This window comes from Mesoplodon bidens (assembly GCF_964165515.1).
Source record: "Mesoplodon bidens genome assembly, chromosome: 3".
NCBI lineage: Eukaryota > Metazoa > Chordata > Mammalia > Artiodactyla > Ziphiidae > Mesoplodon > Mesoplodon bidens.
The window spans coordinates 66,703,283-66,724,064 of NC_138178.1; the positions used below are offsets into that span (position 1 = coordinate 66,703,283).

General features: G+C 42.6%; 1 protein-coding gene across 3 annotated transcripts; it reads left to right on the forward strand.

The window, feature by feature from the left end:
* Window positions 1-2,704: 2,704 nt before the first annotated feature.
* SKIC8 (SKI8 subunit of superkiller complex) lies at window positions 2,705-19,987 on the forward strand. 3 transcript variants are annotated; one of them, XM_081228060.1, is made up of 11 exons: window positions 2,705-2,764; window positions 6,454-6,504; window positions 7,425-7,452; window positions 9,237-9,342; window positions 9,716-9,888; window positions 13,828-13,976; window positions 14,198-14,291; window positions 15,139-15,232; window positions 17,066-17,158; window positions 17,882-17,960; window positions 19,701-19,987. In XM_081228060.1, the coding sequence occupies exons 2-11, from the start codon at window positions 6,493-6,495 to the stop codon at window positions 19,788-19,790; spliced, it is 918 nt and encodes a 305-aa protein (XP_081084186.1). In that variant the 5' UTR covers window positions 2,705-2,764; window positions 6,454-6,492; the 3' UTR covers window positions 19,791-19,987. The 3 variants fall into 3 exon arrangements, with proteins under 3 accessions (XP_081084186.1, XP_081084187.1, XP_081084188.1); XM_081228061.1 differs by lacking the exon at window positions 2,705-2,764 and adding an exon at window positions 2,793-2,825; XM_081228062.1 differs by lacking the exon at window positions 2,705-2,764 and adding an exon at window positions 2,861-2,963.
* Window positions 19,988-20,782: the final 795 nt, after the last annotated feature.

Sequence of the window (20,782 nt, forward strand, 5' to 3'; positions counted from 1 at the left end):
CATTGCATTGGTAATTCTCTCTAGATTTGCTTTGCAACAGGCCTTTGAGGGATCTGTGATTTTTGGTAGAAAATATATCTTTATTTTCTTTAACCTCTAACTAGAATTTAATATTTCCTTTAATAATGAATGTAGGCAATAAACCCTGAAAATATAAGCAGTACCAGTGGCTTTGTCACCAAGACAAATCACAGATATTTTCCTATCACATTACAGCTGTTGCAGATCACTTGAAATATTGTTTATGCATATTGCCACTTTGAAATTACAGAAGTTATTAGACCTGCTGCATTCATAAAGAAGCACATATACTACTATTTCACAAATATTTTGATAACTTTTGATATAATTGGTTTCCTCTGTAATCCTATGTGTGTTGTTTTGATGCATTTAAAAACATTATGCTGAGACTTCATGAGATGCCAAAGATGTGCGTGCCACAAAAAAGGCCAGTTACCCTTGCTTCACAGTCCTGATACTAAGGCCAATGACCTCATGTGCCTGGCGCTCTAGGGGTGCTCTAGAGGTGAAAGCAGGTGCACAATACATCCTTTTTGAATGAATGATTTGGAGTTCCTATCACAATTATAGAACTAAAGAGCTGGAAAGTCTTTAGAAAGCCTTACTGCAATGATTTTCAAACTTCTTGGTCACAACCCACAGCAGGAAATACATTTTCCTTTGTGATCCATTACCTGCCTATGTGAAACAAGTTTTTAAATAAAATATGATGTATCTTTAAGTGCATGATACACTCTTACAACTTCTATTTTTTTTAATCTATTATATTTCTTTTTTGAGAGATGATTAATTGAATTTTCATTCAGAACAACTATAATGGCTGACAAAAATTGAATTAATACCCAAAACAATTTGCTTCAATTGGAAATTAATAGTAGCAGATTTGGAAGCAAGCAAACAGAAGGCAGAAAGCCTTAGTATTCTGACAACAGATAAAAGGCATAAAAGTAATCAGTGTGCTCTCAGAATAATTTAGAGGTGGAATATTTATAGTTAATGTGCAGGGAAAAAAATAACCCACATAAGCCCAAATCACACAAATTAAAATTCATTTAACTATATAGTTGTAAGCATTTTTTTAGACAAAATTTCACCATTCTTAAAGTAGGAGTATTCAAAAATACTTCTTTATATAAGCTAAGAGTAAGTAAAGATGGCCCAATTATCCTGGTTAGGGAGAGATCACATAATAATCAGTCTATATTCAAAATCCAGAGAAACCCACAAACTCTGCCAATAAAAATAAAGGGGAAAAACTAAGACTGGCCAAAACTGGCAATCAGTTGCACAGGGAGGCAGTGGATCACTCCTCACTTCACTGCTAAAAGCCACTGCACTGGGGACCGACGTTAAGTCCTTTCTACACTTTAGGAACCTGGATGCCAGCCATTACAGGGCCCGATTTCTGTGTACTAGGTTCTGTGGAATTTGCCTGAACACTGGGGTCCACTCAGCACTTAAGTCAATGTGATAGGAATTACCTCCAGTTTCAAGACAAGCTTCCTGGCCTGAGGATATAATTTGTACATTCTTCCTTAGCTTCAGAGGCAAATGCCCTGTGGTCAAATAGATCCAGAATGGTTGCAGGGATAACTTGACTTGTACGAGATGCCACGTAAGACTTTTGACAATTCAAGGTAAGTCTTGAAGTCTGCTCACTTTGACCCAAATTTTCTAAACCCATGACATGCAGGGGATCCACTGGGGCTGGATGAAGTTTCCATGGACAGAGGTGTCACTGAAGGGATGACTGAGGACCAGAGAATGGGCCCTGGGAGACTCGTGAGTGTATTCAGCAAATTTCCGGGCCACACAGCCTCCTCAGAAAGACCTCAAAGATGAACTTTATCCAGTTGTATGGACAACAGATATACGGTTTAACAGTTTCCTGAAATCACCATAGAACTCAAGATGGTCCTAATAAACTAGATACTGGGAAACTCTAACTTGGGGTGGGGGTGGAGATAGGGTAAGAGTACGTGGATACTTCAGAGGGTTGCATTCACTGTGACTATACTTTACTATCATCACCTCCTATTAGAATCTTTTTGGACTTCTAAACCAGTTTTAATCAGGAGAGACTGTACTCTCTCCCACGACTAGCTGAAAGAAGGCTTAACCCTTCAGGGGCCGCCCCCAGACATTCCTCTCCCGCAAACATCTGTTCCCTCCTGCCCAGAGAGCCTTGGGCAGTGACCAGCAGCCAGGAGCAGCCGGGCAGCTTTGCGAGGATGGGGTGTGTGCCTCCACCCTTCCATCGCCTTGTTTTAAAATGCTGGTTACGACCTAATAAACTGATATCCGTCACAGTAACAGGTTGTGACTTGCAGTTTGAAAAACAAAGCTGTATTTCACTGAAAATTTTTTGAAGCAACAGAACTCTTGCAGTCATCATGTGTAGTTGAATCTCAAACTACAAATGAAGAGACTGGCACCCAAACAGCCAAGAGCTCAGCTGCTGAAACCTAAAACTGCGCTTCCGGAAGCAGGTTCCCAGTGGCCCCGCCCCCCGGGGGAAACCAGCGTGACCGGGGCGTGGCCTCTTTCCCCCTCTCCCCTCCTCCCCTTCTCCTCGTCCGCCCCGTGCGCGGCGTAGCGACGGCAGGGGGCGCTGCGGCATGCGCCGGCGCCCTGGGGACCAGTGAGATGCCCCGCCCTTTCGTGAGCTCATCGCCGCGCGTCACGGTCGCGCGGAGACTGGCGTCAGACGAGCCGCAGGGCAGTGCAGCCGGGCAGTGAGGCGGTGAGTTGATCCGCACAGCCGATTGGGAAGGCAGCTGCTAACGGCCCGGGCTGGAGGGCGGGTGAGCGAGGGTGGGCCCGAGGCTGCCTCTAAGAGGGTTTGCTCAGGAATGCTTCAGGCTGCGGGGCCCGAGGGTGGTGGCTTCCGTGACTCCATTTACCCTGGCTGCCTCTCGACGTGCGGGGCCTAAGGGGAGAGGGTAGGTTGCCTCATCTTGAGTCCTGAGGGTGTTCTGTGCAGGCTCGAGTTTAGAGCTGGTTTCTCTGCAGTAAAGGTGTCAGTGTCCATAGAAGGAACGACTATCTTAACCGAAGTTTTCCAGTGGTGGGCCACGCTGTCTTCTTAGGTAGCGAGCTGGACAGGTACAAGCACAGGCTGAGTTATCTTTACTTCAAGTACCATGTAGTGTTATGGGTTACTGACCTGTCTGAGTACTTTAATAGGGACATGTGTAAAGTTCTTTAGAAACACTGAGGAGGGAGCAATGAATTCTGCCTAGGAAGTGGGAGGAAAGTTCTCTAAAGAGAGAAGGTATCAAGAGAGGGCTTTGGGGTCCTCTTAGCTCTTAAATTATAGAGGATAAGAAACTGGTGTAAGAGGTAGTGTAGCTTGGTGGCCTATACTATAGCTTGTATCCACCTTCTACTGTCAGACTAACCTTAGGCAGCTTCCTTAACCTCTCTTGAGTCTCACTTTCCTTATCAGGAAGGTAGAGGTGATAATAAGAATATCTACTAAGTGGGGTGAGAGGGTTCAGTGAGCTAACCTATGTGTAGAATGTAAAACAGAGCCTGACTCATGGTACATCCTCAAACGTGCATTCATTGATAGAAGCACACCTCTGTCTTGAGGAGGCTGGCTTCTTGGGGTTGGCTTCTTGCAAACCTTCCTACTCTTTTGTTTCTCTCTGTTGCAGGGATTTGTTTCTGTTGCAAGGATGTGAGGCAGGATTTGGAAGGGGAGAGGGCAGGCCTCTGCTTCACTGGGCAGAGGGCTGGTGCCCAAGCAGAGTTGTAATACCGTTCATTTCAGCAAAACTAGCTTGAGCTCCTACCTGTCTTTCCTACCCTGGCAAAGATTATTTACAAATCGTTTGTTTGTTTTTTCTGTTATCCTTGGAAAACCTTCACGGTAGCCTTTTTGGGTTTACAAATTTAAAGCAAGTAGCCTGAACCTGGATGCCTTAGCTGTATGGTCTCCTCTGTCGATGGATAGAATTGAGGGGGCCATGAACTTGGGTGAGAAGAAAAATTGCATCCTTATGTTCTCTAACCTCTAACTGAAATTTAGCGTTCCTTTCAATTATGAATGTTGTCAACAAACCACAGTATTGACAGGTTGACTTTGTCACCAATAGAAATTACAGATACTTTCATATCTTAGCATACTGTGTAAGCTCATGACAACTTTGAAATTATGGTAGTTATTAGACTTGCTGCTAGATCTTGATATGTAATATGTAAATTAAGAATCACATATGTTATGCTATCACAAATTTAATTTTTGTATTTGGTAAAATTTTATTTTGGTATACAGTTGATCTTTCTTCTCAGCTTCTGTATTTGCAAATTCATCTACATGCTAAAATTTATTTGTAGGCCCCAAACCAGTACTTGCAGTGCTTTTGTGGTCTTTCTTGGACATGTGTGAGGTGGTGAAAATTTTGAGTCAACTGACACACATTCTCAGCTGCAGCTGAACAAGGAAACATTCTGCCTTCTTGCTTCAGTTCTCATGCTGTAAACAAGTGTCTTTGTTTTCAGTCTGTTAGTGCCATGATGTTTGTATTTTTGTGCCTTTATTGGTGATTTCAGTGTTTAAAATGCCCCCCCGCAAGCACAGTGCTAAAGTACTCTCTTAGTGTTCCTAAGTGCAGGAAGACTGTGATGTGCCTTATGGAGAAAACACACGTGTAGATAAACTTCATATAGGCAAGCATTATGGTGCTGTTAGCCGTAAGTTCAATATTAATGAATTACCAACGTAAAATAAGGTGTCTGTTTTTTTAATAGACCTTTATTGGAGTGTAATTGCTTCACAGTATTGTGTTAGTTTCGGTTGTACACCAAAGTGAATCGGCCATATGCATACATATGTCCCCATATGCCCTCCCTCTTGAGCCCCCCTCCCACCCTCCCTATCCCACCGCTCTAGGTCATCGCAAAGCACCGAGCTGATCTCCCTGTGCTATGCGGCTGCTTCCCACCAGCTGTGTTACAGTCAGTCATGTATGTATGTCGATGCTACTCTCACTTCGCCCCAGCTTCCCCCTCCCACCCCATGACCTCAAGTCCATTCTCTATGTCTACATCTTTATTCCTGCCCTGCAACTAGGTTCGTCAGTACCTCTTTTTTTTTTTTTAGATTCCATATATATGTGTTAGCATATGGTATTTGTTTTTCTCTTTCTGACTTAGTTCACTCTGTGTGACAGATTCTAGGTCCATCCACCTCACTACAAATAACTCAGTTCTGTTTCTTTTTATGGCTGAGTAATATTCCATTGCATATATGTGCCACATCTTCTTTATCCATTCATCTGTCGATGGACACTTAGGTTGCTTCCATGTCCTGGCTATTGTGAATAGAGCTGCAGTGAACATTGTGGTCCATGTCTCTTTTTGAATTATGGTTTTCTCAGGGTATATGCCCAGTAGTGGGATTGCTGGGTCATATGGTAGTTCTATTTTTAGTTTTTTAAGGAACCTCCGTACTGTTTTCCATAATGGTGGTGTCAATTTACATTCCCACCAACAGTGCAGGAGGGTTCCCTTTTCACCACACCCTTTCCAGCAGTTATTGTTTCTAGATGTTTTGTTAATAGCCATTCTGACCGGCATGAGGTGATACCTCATTGTAGTTTTGAGAAACGTGCATAAAACAAAGTTATGTATTGTTCGGTTGCCAAAAATGTTACCAGAGTCTTGCAGGAACCTAATGCAGTGTCTCCCCTAGGAGCAATGGATCAGTGTTCACTAATTCGGTGTTCAGTGATGTTACAGAACATAACTGCCTGGAATAACAAGAATAGACCATACTTGGTTTCCTTTCTAATCCTATGTATTTTATTTTATGTATTTGAAAACATCCTGAGAAGGGGTTTATAGGGTTTACAAGGCTGCTAGAGGGGTCTACAGCACACACAAAAAAGATTGAGAACTCTTATTATAGCCTGAGAAATTAAATCTACTCCTATGGTTAAGTTTGTGTTTAGCTGAGCTAAGTCCTTAAAGACTTCAGCACCTCTTGGGAGACATGTGTCTCCCTCTAGCTCATGTCCTCATTTACATGCCTGCTGGCTCTTATAGGCATTTTTGGCTGAGATCCTCGCATGGACTCTAAGAACTTTGCTCCCCCATATTTGCTTGTTGAGTTTTGAATAAATAAGATTTTAAATTAAAAGGTCCTGTGGTTTTATCTCTCTGAAGAGCAGCAAAGGAGGGAGACTGGTCCCTCTCTATAGTCAACTTGAGGAGAAGAAAACATGGGAGGTGATAGGTATTAGTTGAGAAAGAAGTCCGTGCCACCTGGTAGGGCTTGTGAAGGGGGCCCCTGGGACTGATCCACAGAAAAGTGTCCGGGCAACTCTGCCAAAGAGTTGCCTTATTTTCTTGATCAAGGGGAACCTTCTGTAGCCCCCTCTGTCCTGATGACACCCCCTTACTGAAACCCTGGTATTGTTTCCACAGAGCTGTCTGGCCTTTAGCCCTTCATCCTTGGTTAAGGAAATGACCAACCAGGTAAGGCCTATGGAAAGAAAGAATATCAGTTGGTCTCTTTGGCAGCTTCGAGCCCAGTACGTTGTCTGGGTGTGTAGTCAGAAAACTAGCGTCTGATTCCTGCTCTTCTCCTGAAGAGTAGGGTGACCCTGGGCACCTAGTCACCAGGGGGGTAGGTGGCACTAGTAAAATGCACAACACTAAGAGGAGGATTATTTTATCTAAGTCTGTACCACAGTTTACAAAGGGATTGAGGAAGCTTAAAAGAATTTGTACACAAAACGAGAAAGAGGGCTTCTCTGGTGGCTCAGTGGTTGAGAGTCCGCCTGCCGATGCAGGGGACATGGGTTCTTGCCCCGGTCCAGAAAGATCCCACATGCTGCGGAGCGGCTGGGCCCGTGAGCCATGGCCGCTGAGCCTGCGCGTCCAGAGCCTGTGCTCCGCAACGGGAGAGGCCACAACAGTGGGAGGCCCACGTACCGCAAAAAAAAAAAGGAGAAAGAAACAAAGATCAGAAAAGGAGAAACATATCTTTGTAATAAAATTAGGGACAGAGTTAACAGGTTATGCAGACTGTGTGGTTTTATACAGCTGCAAAAATTAAGCTGCATACTGGACTCTGAGCTTCCTGGTGATCAGAGCAGGAAAAAACACGTAATTTATTACTCTCCTTTTGGGGTGGGTAATAGTGGTTAGGGAGAAGAGACTATAGTTTGTCTAAAATTAAAGAACTAATTTTTTTCTGGTATGACTCTACAAACCTTGCATGAGCAGGAATCAAGGAGCTCCTAAGAGGTCAGGCAGGGGAAGTAGCTAAGACTGGTGACTATATCTACTGGGGGGCAGGGCAGTGAGTTGGGGGGCAGGGGGTGTTTTAGGGAAGGGATGGGACACATCTGAAATCTGACCATTGGTTTAATGTGTCTTCTGTTCTTTTTTAGTACAGTATTCTCTTCAAACAAGAGCAAGGTAAGCAGCTTGCCTGTTCAAGCAAATTTACCTATGAAAAACTGTTGTCCCTGGCTTAAGATTTTTGTCATGCTGACCAGACATGCAGTTTCCAACTGTACTCTGCAGAAACATTGGCAGAAGCAGCTGAAAACAAATACATTTAAAAACAAACAACAACAACAACAAAAACCAAGCCACTAACTTAAAAGAAAAAGCAGGAGTCAAATGACAGACCAGAGAACTCCAGGCTGAGGAAACCTTTCCCACCTGAGGAACTCTGAGCTTCCCAGCTATCAAAGTGAAAGAAGGAAACGCTTTGAGTCTCAGAAATCTGTTCATGCCAGCTCATCTGGGGAGGTAAACTTGAGCCTGGCCCTGAACTCAGATGTTCTCTTGGGGGTTTTTATTCGGGCTCCTTCATTTACAACAAGTGCAGGGACTCTCACAGAGGACCTTTGACCCTCAATGAAAGTGAAGGATATAGTAACAGCAAGGTGAATTTCTGTCAAGACTACTGAGTGTGAGGGGTGGGCTGGGGGCTGTGCGGCAGAGGCAGTGGTGGGAATGGGAGCAGGAGGCAGGTCAGAGTTCAGTCTGGAAAAGTAACTGGCCAGTGATACCGGACTTCATACCTGAAAAGGAGTATGTACGTGGCCTATTCACACGTATCTCATTTCTCCACCACAGCCTGGATGAGGTAGGTAAAGCCTGGAGGAATTTGTGAAATGCCTAATAAAAGCCCTTCCACTTTAAGTAGGTGACATTTAGGTAGTCTAAATTTTAAGCCAAAAGCATTCTTTCAGGTTAGCTAGCATAGGTAACTAGTAGCTAGTCGGGCATGCCAGTCAGCTGCCTTGTATGCAGCTAATGCCATCCGGCTGGCAAGCTAGCAGGCTTGGGTCGGGTGGGGATTGTAATGGAAGCCATGTATGTAAGTCACAGCTGTTTAAGTTGAATGCCCTTGTATTCATATCTTGGAAAGGTGTTCCTGGAGAAATGCCGCCAGGTATGAAGAAAGCCTCCTTGTGCACTTGTCACATTTATATTCCTGCACCAGGTCTGCAGACCCACCAGCATGGCCTGCCAGATATGCAACTTGCAGACTTAGAATTTAAAGTAGACGTTAGTTAATAGAGAGGTTGGATTTGAATCCCGGTTCTGCCTCTTCTTAGCTTTTGACTTTGGGTGAGCTACTAGGCTTCTCTAAGCCTCTGATTCCTTATCTGTAAAATGAAGATACTATTCACAGTACCTATTTCCTAGGGTTGTTGTGGCTGAGGTAATACTTATAAAAGGATTAAAGTAATCACTGGCCCATTAAACATAATAGACATTGTGGCAAAAGGCATCTCATGTGTGGAGGCTGTTTTAGTTATTTGTTTTCAGAACTGTACTGTTTACAGTTGACCTGCCTACTGGTTTCCAAGGACCTCTAAGAAATAACTCTTATCAACTTTAGATCTCTTTTTGGGGTGGGTTTCACTTTAGCGAAGTGAGAGCCATTCCACACTAATGCATGTTGGACAGCATGCGAGAGTAGAAGGGACATTGGATCACTCTGGCACTGCTGCCCCACCTGGGAACCTGTGATGTGGGGCAAGTAGCTTCTTCAGAGCCTCCAGTTTTCATATCTGCCTCCACAGTTATAATAAAAGCTGTATGGGAAAGTGGTTTGCAAAACAATAAAATGGCACAGGTGGATATTACCTCAGAATTGTTGTAACAGTATTTCAGCTTCATCTTAGCACATTCAGTTCAGAAGTTGCATGAAGACTTTTAAAATGAAGTGCTTCCCATTCTAGCCCATGATGATGCCATTTGGTCAGTTGCCTGGGGGACAAACAAGAAAGAAAACTCTGAGACGGTGGTCACAGGATCCCTGGATGACCTGGTGAAGGTCTGGAAATGGTGAGTGCCCTCTCCTCTAACATGCAGCCTTGGAAATTGGGGTTTTTACTTCTGGGCTCCCAAATTGCAATCAGAGAAGTATTAACTGTTTTCTAAGCAAGAAAGCAATAGTAGTATGGTGGTATACAAAGGCAGATTATTTTTCTCTCATTTGTTTTCCTGTTATTCGCTGTTCAGGCCCTATAGTTTAAGAAAAAAAAAAGTCTCATGGCTAAAAGTTGGCTGCATGTGGTGTTCTGTGGCTCTTGATTTCCTCTCTGGTTCTGCTTTTCACAGACCATTGGTAATACATACTTTCAGGGGCCCAGAATTTCAGATGCCAGGTACAATGTGTTGTGTATGAAGAAATCCATTTCTCTGTCCCCCATTGAAGGCGTGATGAGAAGCTGGACCTACAGTGGAGTCTGGAGGGCCATCAGCTGGGTGTGGTGTCTGTGGACATCAGCCACACCCTGCCCATTGCTGCATCCAGTTCTCTTGATGCTCACATTCGTCTCTGGGACTTGGAAAACGGCAAACAGATAAAGTCTATAGATGCAGGACCTGGTAAGAGTTTTACTCTTAGAGAAGATACTAGAGGTTTACAATCCCTTTTTGAAACCTTTAGGGATAGATGTGTTTTACAGTTCAGAAGTTTTTGGATTTGAGACTGGTAATATGGGTGCATGAACTGTATGTCATGTAATACCTTCAGTGGGGCTGGGGGCAGCACTCTAATCAAATACTAATACCTCAGCGACTAAACATGAGTATTTACACTAAGAGAGGTATATACAGGCTATAAATAGCCTTACATCAGTTCAGGTCAGGTTTTATTACCAAATGAATTTTGGTACTGAAATTATTTTTTAAAACTTTCAGTTTTCATCGCCTTTGAGTTTCAGAATTGCTGATTTGGGATTGTGGACTTGTGTTTGAATGGTCCAGAGGTCCTCTGTTTGCCATATTCTGAATTGATACATTCACTGCCTTATAGAGGTCTAGAACATAAAGCACTGTGTCCTCATAGATCTGTATCATGGTAATCTCTACTAATTATGATTAAAGTGCCTGTTTCTAGTATATGATAGATATATGAAACTTCTAAAGAAACAAATCCATTGTTTTTTTAAGTTCTATAGGACAGCATAATCTTGTCCATTAGCCTTGATAAATATCTGAGGTAATGGAAATTAATGATTTCAGTATGTTGGATTAATGTGGAACAAGCAACATGACATTTCAGGATTCCTTGTAGCCTTATATTTACTTGTAAATGACTGCATAGCATTCATGAGCAGAGCCTGTTCTGCCAGAATAGGTGATGACCGGTAGAGAGTGCAGAGAGCCTGGTCCCTCTCTGGCACACCCCTCTGTGGGTTGATTACAGGAGAGCTGCTCAGGAATTTCCTTAACTTAATTCCCTTGATGGGAGGCCCAGGTGGATTTGTCTCCCACTGGTTATGTTCAGTAGACCCTGTAGGCTGTACTTATTCTGGAAAGAATGATGGTCCTAGGGTTTTAAGGACTCTGGGTTGTCTGGAAACTGAGTTCATTTCCCCTCAGTGGCAATGTTCCATGTCTTTGATTCTTAACTATTGAAGCTTTTTAAAGAATACATATGTCCAATCCCTATTTTGGATCCACTGAATCACAGTTATTGGGGTGTGTGGGCTGGGATATGTATTTGAAAAAAGCTACCCAGACACTCTTGACTCCCCAGATGATTGTTTTTGCATGTGTCCTTGCCCTGTTGACATCTCTTACAGAGGACTTGGGTCCCCAAACTAGCCCACAAAGTCTGCTAAGACTCTGCTTTGTAGCTGAGAGGAGGAAGAGGCAGATCTGTTGCTGCCTTTTCATCTTGGACACCTAAGCCCTCCCATGATGCCAAGGTCACTGCGTGGTTTTGTGACCCCCCGGGCACACCACAGCTGAAGAAATGATTACTGGATTTGTTCCAAGGAAAAGGATGGTGTCTGTATCCAACTTGCCTTCCCTGACAAATAGTACCTTAAACTACATACTGGTTCCATGTGTGGCAAATGATCATTGAAAGATTACTGTTAGGAAAGAAAAAAGATACTGAGACGAGTAGAGGGTTGGGTTTATTTTCTTTTTGGATAGGAATATTCCTAAAACTATACCATACCATTAAACAATAGTTATTTGGGTGAGTAATAAAAGCAAGCATTGCTATTGACAACTAAGGAGCAGCTGAATTGAATTCATCTGAAGGTAAAACTAATAAGTCCAGGTCTAATGAATGTAGGGAAACGGACATTTACATTATACCTATCTTGAAAATATGCCTGGAGAATGTGAAAGAAGGAACAGAAGAAGGAGAAAAAGACAAGAAAGAAAATCTCAGATCCTGAAGAAGAAAGTGAGGAAGTAGAAGAAAAGGAAGATGAAGGGGAACATCCTCCATTGGGCACCTCACCCATCCTGTAGCTCCAGCAAACTGACATTGAAGAACAAAGGCGGAAGCATAGGGGCCTCTCGACATCAGATGGTTCAAGATGTCCCAATGTAAAGAAAAGCTACTCTTTTGCTGATGGGGTGGAACTTAGTGATTTAAATAAATATTTATTATGCAAATGTTAAAATAAATTTTAGAGTGAACATTTTAATTGAGGAATAAAAATTCCTTCAATTTCAAGTATAAGGAAATTTGCCACTAAAAGTTCTATGTTATCGAACAGTTAATAAGCAAATGTAAAAATAATTCAAAAGTGTGATTTTATTAAACTTCAAGGAATAAAAATCAGATTTTCTAGTAACTATTATTCCTGTAAACAGCTAATTATAATAGGAATAAGAAAACAATCCTGTTAGAATAATGCTTTAGTCATTTAGGAGTAAAGATAGATATTAAAAAGCAGTTATTTGAGAGATTGATTATAAAAGCTTTTTCAGATCTTCTTGGTTAATTGAGCACTTTTGAAGTTAATTTCCTTTTTTAAAACAAATATTTCATAAGAAAAGTGATAGAGCTAAATTATTGATTATTACTTTGAATATGTGTGTTAAAATTTGTGAGAGATTTTTATTTTAAAACTCACCCTGGAATATGGTGCTGACCCATCTGTGCCAGGAGCCCCTGTCTACCATGAGTTAAACTCAGAGAGGCCTTCACTCTCCCCTGGCCTGAGAAGGGCATGACCTCTTTGAGCCCTGCCCCAGGAATAAGGAGAGTGACATGGGAAGGAGCCTTTCTCTCCTCTCCCTTTGATCTAATAAGCTCTGTTTCTGGGCAGATGCAGGAGGGGCAGGACTTAGGGTACATTCCCATATAAGAGTGGGTATGGGCAAAGGGACCTAGACGAGCACTGGACAACTAGATTATTCCTTGGCCTCTAGGCTCTGACCCCAAAAGCTCCCAAAGCCCTTTGGGGTTGCCTATGAAGAGGTTCCCATGTAGCTGAGAAAAGAAATACTAAAATATTATCAGTGTTCCAGATGGAAATATAAAGCACATGTGTTTACCCAGGCTGCCCATGAGTCTGGAGACTTACACAGAAGCACTGTGATACACAAATAACATTTGAATAGAACACTTGAAATCAGGCTGTGTGGTATAACTTTAAAACTAGTTGATTTTTTTTTAAACAAACAGTGCCTCTTTCCAGTCCTTATTCTCTGTTAATTTGTGGTAAATACTTGGTCATATTACAGTTTTATATAAGAGTATTTCTGGTACCTTTTCATTTATTACAGTTTTATTGAGGTAGACTTTCACCTCTATAATTGCACTCTGAAATTAACCCATGGTAAGTATATAGTTTAACAAGTTTTAGTAAATTTCCACAGTTGTGCAGCCACCACTCCGATTCGGTTTTAGAACACTTCCGTGCCCCACAGAAGTTCCCTCATGCCCATTTATAGTTAATCTGTGCTCCCACCCTCAGCCTCAGGCAACCACTCATCTGCTTTCTGTACTTATAGTTTTGCCTTTTTGAAAAATTTCATGTAAGTGAAATCGTATTGTCTTATACATCTTCATTCTTTCTTTAGCATGATGTTTTTGAGGTTCATCCGTGTTGTAGCATGTATCAGTAGTTTGTTCCTTTTTATTGCTGAGCAGTGAGTATTCCATTATGGGATATTCCACGTTTTGTTCATCCACTTACCAGTTGATGGACATTTCGATTCTCTCCAGTTTTTGAATATTCTGAGTAATGCTGCTATGAGCATTCAGATACGTGGACATGTGTTTTCATTTCTGAGTGGAACTGTTGGGTATTATGGTAAGTGTTTTTACTTAAACTGTCAAACTGTTTTTCAAAGTAGCTGTACCATTTTATTTTCCCACCAGTGTATGAGGATTTTGGTTTCTCCACATCCTTGCTAACACTTGGTATTGTCCTGTCTGTCTACATTTTTAGTAAAAATTTAAGATGCCCTTAAACTAAATTGGTATAGAATTAATATCTTCACAACATTTTTAAAATTAAAGTCGCGTCTTTTCTCACTATAGTTTTTTTCCTTCTTTTTTCTGTTCAGTGGATGCCTGGACTTTGGCCTTTTCTCCTGATTCCCAGTATCTGGCCACAGGAACTCATGTGGGGAAAGTGAACATTTTTGGTGTGGAAAGTGGGAAAAAGGAATATTCTTTGGACACAAGAGGAAAATTCATTCTTAGTATTGCATATGTAAGGAAACGTTGCTCTTTTTTTCTCTCTCTGATTCTTTCAGTTTACTCTTCTAGCCTATTGTATTCCTTGGTAAACGTTCTGCATTGGTCTTGTCAGGCAGCTACTGGCATGGTTTGCCAGTCAGCCAGTTAGACCTGCAGCCAGCAGATTGCTTGTGTTTGGTGGGGATGGCTTAAGAATATGGAGTTCCAAATGATCTCCATATGTTCTCTGTGCAGAGTCCTGATGGGAAGTATCTGGCCAGTGGAGCCATAGACGGAATCATCAATATTTTTGATATTGCAACCGGAAAACTTCTGCACACGCTGGAAGGTGTGGTTCATCGTTTTATTTTGTGCGAACTGGCTTATCAGATCACAAAGGAAGACGTATTCTTTCATTAAAATGCTGCTAAATGGCAAATGAGGTTTAGATTTGCAAAACATCAATCTCAGTTGGAGATCTCAAATGCCTCTAAGGTTCAGTTTTGTCACTAGTTATAACCTAGACATATTAGTTCTTGTACCGTGTTAAGTGCTTTTTTTGGTGAACAGGCCTTTTTATTTATGTGTTAATATATCCTAGCTATATGAGTGTCTTATTTCTGTCATGTTTGGTTCTAAAGAACTTTGTGCTTAGAAAATAACTCCTTTTTGTCAGTAATTTGAAGGTAGATGAAAGTGCTGTGCCTACCCTTTGCAATGATGACCTCTGGGCAGGAGAACTGGGTACTAGAACAAGGGAAGGGTTGGAGGGCGACTTCTGCTCTGTATTCTTTTGTACTATTTTGAATTCTAACCAAGAGAATATATTACCTCTTCAGTGTATCCTTTACCCTCTACAGCAAAGGATTTGGTAGGGAAATAGCATCCTATTTCTTCAACCTTGCAAATCAGAAACGATGCATGTTTCCGTGTTTGGCCATATCTGTGGCAGAGGAGTTTCTTCTAAGCAATGTGTGCTGAGGTCCAGTTGGTCAAGGAAGGGATCTGAGGAGAAATGGCTCCAGCAGGAGGGGCCTGGGTTATGTGCATGTTTCTAGAGCATTAGAAGGAAGGGTCCAGTCAGTACCCTGTCTGACTGAAGCACCTGGGCAGTGCAACTCAGTGACTTACAGTCATTAAAAGTGACATAGTTAGTGGAAACTGTATCAGTTAACAAGCGTCTTTGTGAATTTCAGGCCATGCTATGCCCATTCGCTCCTTGACTTTTTCCCCGGATTCGCAGCTCCTTGTCACTGCTTCAGATGATGGCTACATCAAGATCTATGATGTGTAAGTTACCTGTTGAGATTCAAGGCTTCTCACTTAATACCAATGCCTGTTTTGCCTCTTATCATTAGGAAGAGCCCTAGCAAGTGTGCTGCTCCCTCTCTGGGTCTAGGAAAGACTTGTGTTCAGGTCCTGTCAGACACTCAGTCTCCCCAGTCATTCCTCCCCTGTCAGCGTCCCTGCTTTGAGCTTAGAATGTTATGGAGGAAGACGTGCATGGGTTACCTACTAGGATCACATACTTGCTACTTTTTTTCAGGCATCCTGTCTGTTGTGATTTTAAATTCTTTTGGGTAGGTAAGTAGTGTACAGTTGAGGAGATGGAGCCATGGGCTGTAGCTGGCTTGGAGTGATGGTAAACAGTTAGAACATCCATTTTCTAGGGGTGTTTTCTAGAAGGTACTTCTCTGCCCTAGTTAGGGAGCTGTCAGTTCATAAGCCAGTTTGCAGCAGGTCTAGATGAGGGAGATTTTTTGTTGTTGGTTTTTGACCACAGGTATAGAAGTGAGTTAATCTTCAGTTCATGGCTCTGTTTCATTGGAAGCCTGTGCAAGGGCCCTTTCTCTTGTTGTTTTCCCCTATCGTTCTCAGTCACCACTCCTTTTCACCCCTGAGGTCTCCCCTATACGGTGTTTGACGTGTGTGTGATACTTTGACTCAGTACTGCTCATCAGTGTGCCTCTGGTTCCTGGCTTCCAAAGGTAGCATTCTAATCCACTGGGTGCATACGTTACGCTTCTTCCCAACGATGGGTGCTACAGCCATGATCATCCACATGCATGTCCTTTTATGGGCCTGTGAGAATTTTTCGGGAGTTTAAACTTGGGGGCTTTGGGAGGACAGAAAGTTGTCAAAGAGACATGGAATTAGAACTGCAGCTTCTGGAATTAGAGCGGAATGAGGGTGTTAGGGTCTGGGGGGAAGATGCCTCTCTCAAACTGTGCTTGCCTGTCAGTAGCAGAGCCAATATAAATAGTAGCAATTCCTTAAGTATCCCGTTTTCTTTAATAAGGCTTTCAGTGCTACAGTTTCATCATCCTCCCAACAACCGGTGAGGTAGCGCGGATTCGTGTCCCCATAAGGCAGGCGAGAAGCCCAAGCTGAGGTGGTGGTTTGGCTAAGGTGCTGTTACTGAATGAACACCTAGGACTTTTACCTGCTTGTGATCCCACTGCTTTCCACTGAGGCCACCTCTCCTTGTACCTAACCGAGGTTTGCTCTACTCTTCTGGGTTCAGAGGTCAAACTGCTGGCCTCAGTCGGGTCTTAGGATTGTTTTCCAGCCATAAGTGATTTCATTTCGCTTTTTTAAAAAGTGAAAATGACTGTAGTAATTAGACCTGTCTTGTTCTTGGTTAGCTTAAAAATGGTCTATCCAAGCCACATCTGTTGTAAAGAGATGTACATCTTGTACATCCTTATACATTCCTTAGACACAAGGCACTGGCCCTATATGGAAAGGGTACTAGGTGGGCAGGGGTCAGAACCTGGAACTGCCCTGAGATGGCCTGCTTGCCCCTGCTGGTTCTGTTTCCTCATCTTAGGAGTTGACTTGCTGAGCCTTCTTTATTTTGAGCTTTTTAAGCTTTGCTTGTTCAGGATCTTATTTTTGGCTCTTGGTGGCATTGACATATTTGGGGTTAATGCTGTTGAAAATTTTGTTTCTGCAGTGTGTGATGCTACTTCATAGAAAAGGGAATTTTTAAACTAATACTGTGGTGATTATAAGGGTAGCAGATTTGGTCCAATTAAACGGGCAATTAAGAGTATACCTTCCATTTCAGTGATTGTATTCCAAAAGTTAACCTCTCCATTTTATTTGAAACTCCCATTTCAGACAACACGCCAGCTTGGCTGGCACATTGAGTGGCCATGCATCCTGGGTGCTGAACGTTGCATTTTGTCCTGATGACACACACTTTGTTTCCAGGTACTTATGATTCTTATCAGTTTCTAAAATGTTATGAAGATGAAGATGGTCATCTTGTATGAATTGCCTTAAAATTTGAAGACCCTTTTTTAATTCTGATAGCCTTTGTTTTCTGCAGTGTTTTTTAAATTGTGAAGTTAATTGTCCTCAGCTGGAACAAAAGTGGATTCTTTTGAACAGTTCAGCTCTTAGTTCTTCCTTATAAATCTAGGCTTCTACCTACAGTTACTTAAGGGATACCTGTGTTACAGTAGTAACTTCAGATATGAAAATCTGTTTGTAAAATGTTGTGCTTTGAGACCCCAGTGTTGTTTAGGCCCAGGATGGCCAAGACAGTTGAAAAACAGAGGATGGATGGCTTAATAGCATTGCACAGAGGTTTACAGAAGCCTCTGAGAACCTTTATTTTGAAGCTTTCACGGGCCTCCCTCCCATCTGGATATAGGACTCTCATCCGAGACTCCTGATGAGAACATTTAATATGAGGGCCAGGCAGATCAGAAGTTCAGGGAAATAGCTGCTCTGTGAGAGGGGAAAGCCAACCAGTGATGCCAACATCCTTGGCCACCTTTTGGGGCCCTGGATGGCCACTTGTGTACCCAGGCACCAAGGGGGCCTCTAGGCAGGCTGAGTGAAGGAGTGTGGGATTTTTGAGCAGGTTCTTTCCAACTTCAAACCAGTCTGAGAGCTTTTCTCATACTAATGTTCCCTTTTTTAAAATAGCTCATCTGACAAAAGTGTAAAAGTTTGGGATGTTGGAACGAGGACTTGTGTTCACACCTTCTTTGATCACCAGGATCAGGTATGGCATAATTAACATTCAAATTCCTTTGGATTGCTAGCATTGTCTGACCACTGTGCCAAAACTCATTCCTTTTCCTAACCTTGCTGCTTGGGTTGTCAAGACCAGTCGACCCTTGGGGCTGAGCTTCTCTGATTGCTTGGATGTCCATCCAGCCTGTGTTCCTGTGCGCACTCGGGGGTGCAGAGGCTCAGGACGTGCTGTCAGCCTAGCAACCCACAAGGCATGATATGTCCCTGTGTAGGCCAGAAAACGGGTACTAGCCACACAGCCTTTAAATGCCTTCTTTGAAACATGCTGCAGCTGGTGCCTGGGGCGTGCCTGGGCCCTTTTCTGGGTAGAGCTGGGCCATGGCTGGCTCAAGAAGAACCTGCTTACTCAGAAGCTTCCATTCCATTCCACAGCCATCACTTTTCTCTTTTGGAGCGGCCCAAAGAAGTGAAGTGATTTTTTTTTTTCTTTAAATATACTTGAAGCCAGAAATTCTTACAGGTTGTTTGAAGTTAGTGATATCACTGACTTTTGTTTCAGTCTTTAAATTAGGGAGAAGAGGCTTTGTTTTCACTGGAGTCTTATCTCTCCAAGATGAATGTGAAATGATAAAGGCATTCTAGTGCAGGGCTTCTCACCCTTTAATGTGCACAGGAATCCCCTGGGGAGCTGGTAACAATGCAGATGCTGATTCAGTGGGTCTGGCCTGGGCCTGAGTTTTTGTGTTTGTCACAAGCTCCAGGTGAGGCTAGCATTGCTGGTTCCAACCACTTTGAATAGCAAGGGTCTTGGGGAAGTAGTATAAAAAATAAAGTACCCATGGCAGTATAAAGTTGTCTTTTAAGATATTTTAAATGCTCTTATGGCGATCTCATAGAATCTCTTTGGAATGCAGCTTAAAGTTAACAGTTGTTCATGCTTTTTTACATTTAATCTTAAATTGTTGCCCACAAAGTTGAGGGGGTTTAATTTTGACATTCCACTACTGGATTAAAACATTTAACTCAGGGAGTAAGTCCTGGCTGGCTGTGTTGCTTTGCACGTGAAGGTCAGTGTGTGGTGCTGTCAGAGGAAGACGTTTGGAGTGGAAATGAGGCCATCACCTGGCCCAGCTGCAACACTGAAATCAGGGCTAGAACACCCAACTCAGGGGTAGGGTGACAGGCTGACCTGATAAAACTCCTGCCACATCAGTTCTGTCTGGGAAGGAGGTGTGAATCTGTTAATTCAGTACATAGCAAATGAAAGCAATGACGTGTGACGCCAAGTTGTCTAGCTCCTAGGGACAGGCAGGTTTCATAGGCCTCTAATAAGAGAGTGAGAAGTACTGACCGTGGTGGGGGCGAGCCCAAGGAGGTAGGTGAGGAGCACAGTTTGCAATGATCCCCGTAGGCAGCGACCTCAGGGTAGTTGGGCCTTTTCCTTCCTGGAAACATAAATGAGACCACATGCTGGTCCCTTGTGGGTTCCATCTTCACAACATTAGGTCACTTCCTAGATTGTGAATCTTTGAAAGGTTTGTAGATACCTTGATTTGTGTTTAGAAATGAAATTTTCTTGAGTTGGGAGGTGAGTGGAATGATAATCAAACAGTAGTAATAGAAGATCCCTAGTTAGAGGAAAGGCAGAAAGCACGAGAACATCCTCATCTCAGTGTTTTTCTAGATTCAGTATAATGAGAATAGAATAAGGATGTTCATTCATAAAGAATAAAGGTGTTAGTGGACTTTTTTTTCTCTTTATTTACAGGTCTGGGGAGTAAAATACAATGGAAGTGGCTCAAAAATTGTGTCTGTCGGAGATGATCAGGAAATTCACATCTACGATTGTCCAATTTAAACATCAGTCTTCCAGGCTAATGCTGCAGAAAGAATGTATAGATTGATCGTGACATTCCTTACCTTTCTAGCTTGTTTAAAAGAAACATAGCATTTATTGTAGCAAACGCTTAAATTTTGTAGATACAGTATAAATCTTTTCATGTTTTATTGGAAATGCCATTTATACTGTAACATAAAGTGTTCTTAATGCAAACACCCATGTTCTTGAACATGCTTCTTTTTCATTTGCCCTGTTACTGGTAGAACAGTGAGAGGAATCAGCATCATTATGTGAAACCAAGTATCTGCCTCAGAAATGAATACATCCAGGCACTTACTGAACTTTCCAGTACAGAAATTCAGGCTCACTCTTGCAAGGAATGAGTCATGCAGAAGCTGTAAGAGGAAAGCTAATCTATTTCAGAATGGGATCCTGAAGGAAACAGGATATGTGACTGGGTGGGAACATTCTGTAGTCCTATCTGGGCATTCTTCTATTTGATAGATTAAAAAAATGTCCCTTGCCACACTTTTTCACCCTATTAATTTTAGAGAAGCTGTAACTTGCCGGGTGGGTATTACTGCCTTAACAGCGTCTACAGGCTCAAACCTGTACTTACTCTGGTTGACCTCTTGCCTGGAGGTACGTGTACCTCAGTTTTCTCCTCAGCGGCCCACTTGAGACATGGTCTGCGTATAATGGGAAAGGTGTATGCAGCTAACCCTCCAAAGTTTGTTGCTTTTTACTGATCATAACTTCATATGATTCATGTCAGGTCCTGTGCTTTTCTTCCAAACTCCCCATAACCCTTAGAATCAAGCCCATACTCTTTAGGTAGCCCCTCGCTTCTCTCTCCTGCCTCTTTGCCTTGTTCACCCTCCTGTAACCACATAGCCCTGGCCATTTCCTCTGCCTAGAATGTTTCTTCCTCAGACCTTTAGAGGTCTCACTGCTTTCAGGTAGCTGCTCAGGGGTCAGCTCCCAGTAGAGGCCTTCCCCTGGTCCCTTTC

What these genes read in the sequence shown, in the direction of transcription:
- SKIC8 (XM_081228060.1), top strand. An exon ending in TCATTCTTAGTATTGCATAT is followed by an intron (nt 13,977 to 14,197) that starts GTAAGGAAACGT and finishes TTCTCTGTGCAG; the next exon opens with AGTCCTGATGGGAAGTATCT. An exon ending in ACTTCTGCACACGCTGGAAG is followed by an intron (nt 14,292 to 15,138) that starts GTGTGGTTCATC and finishes TGTGAATTTCAG; the next exon opens with GCCATGCTATGCCCATTCGC.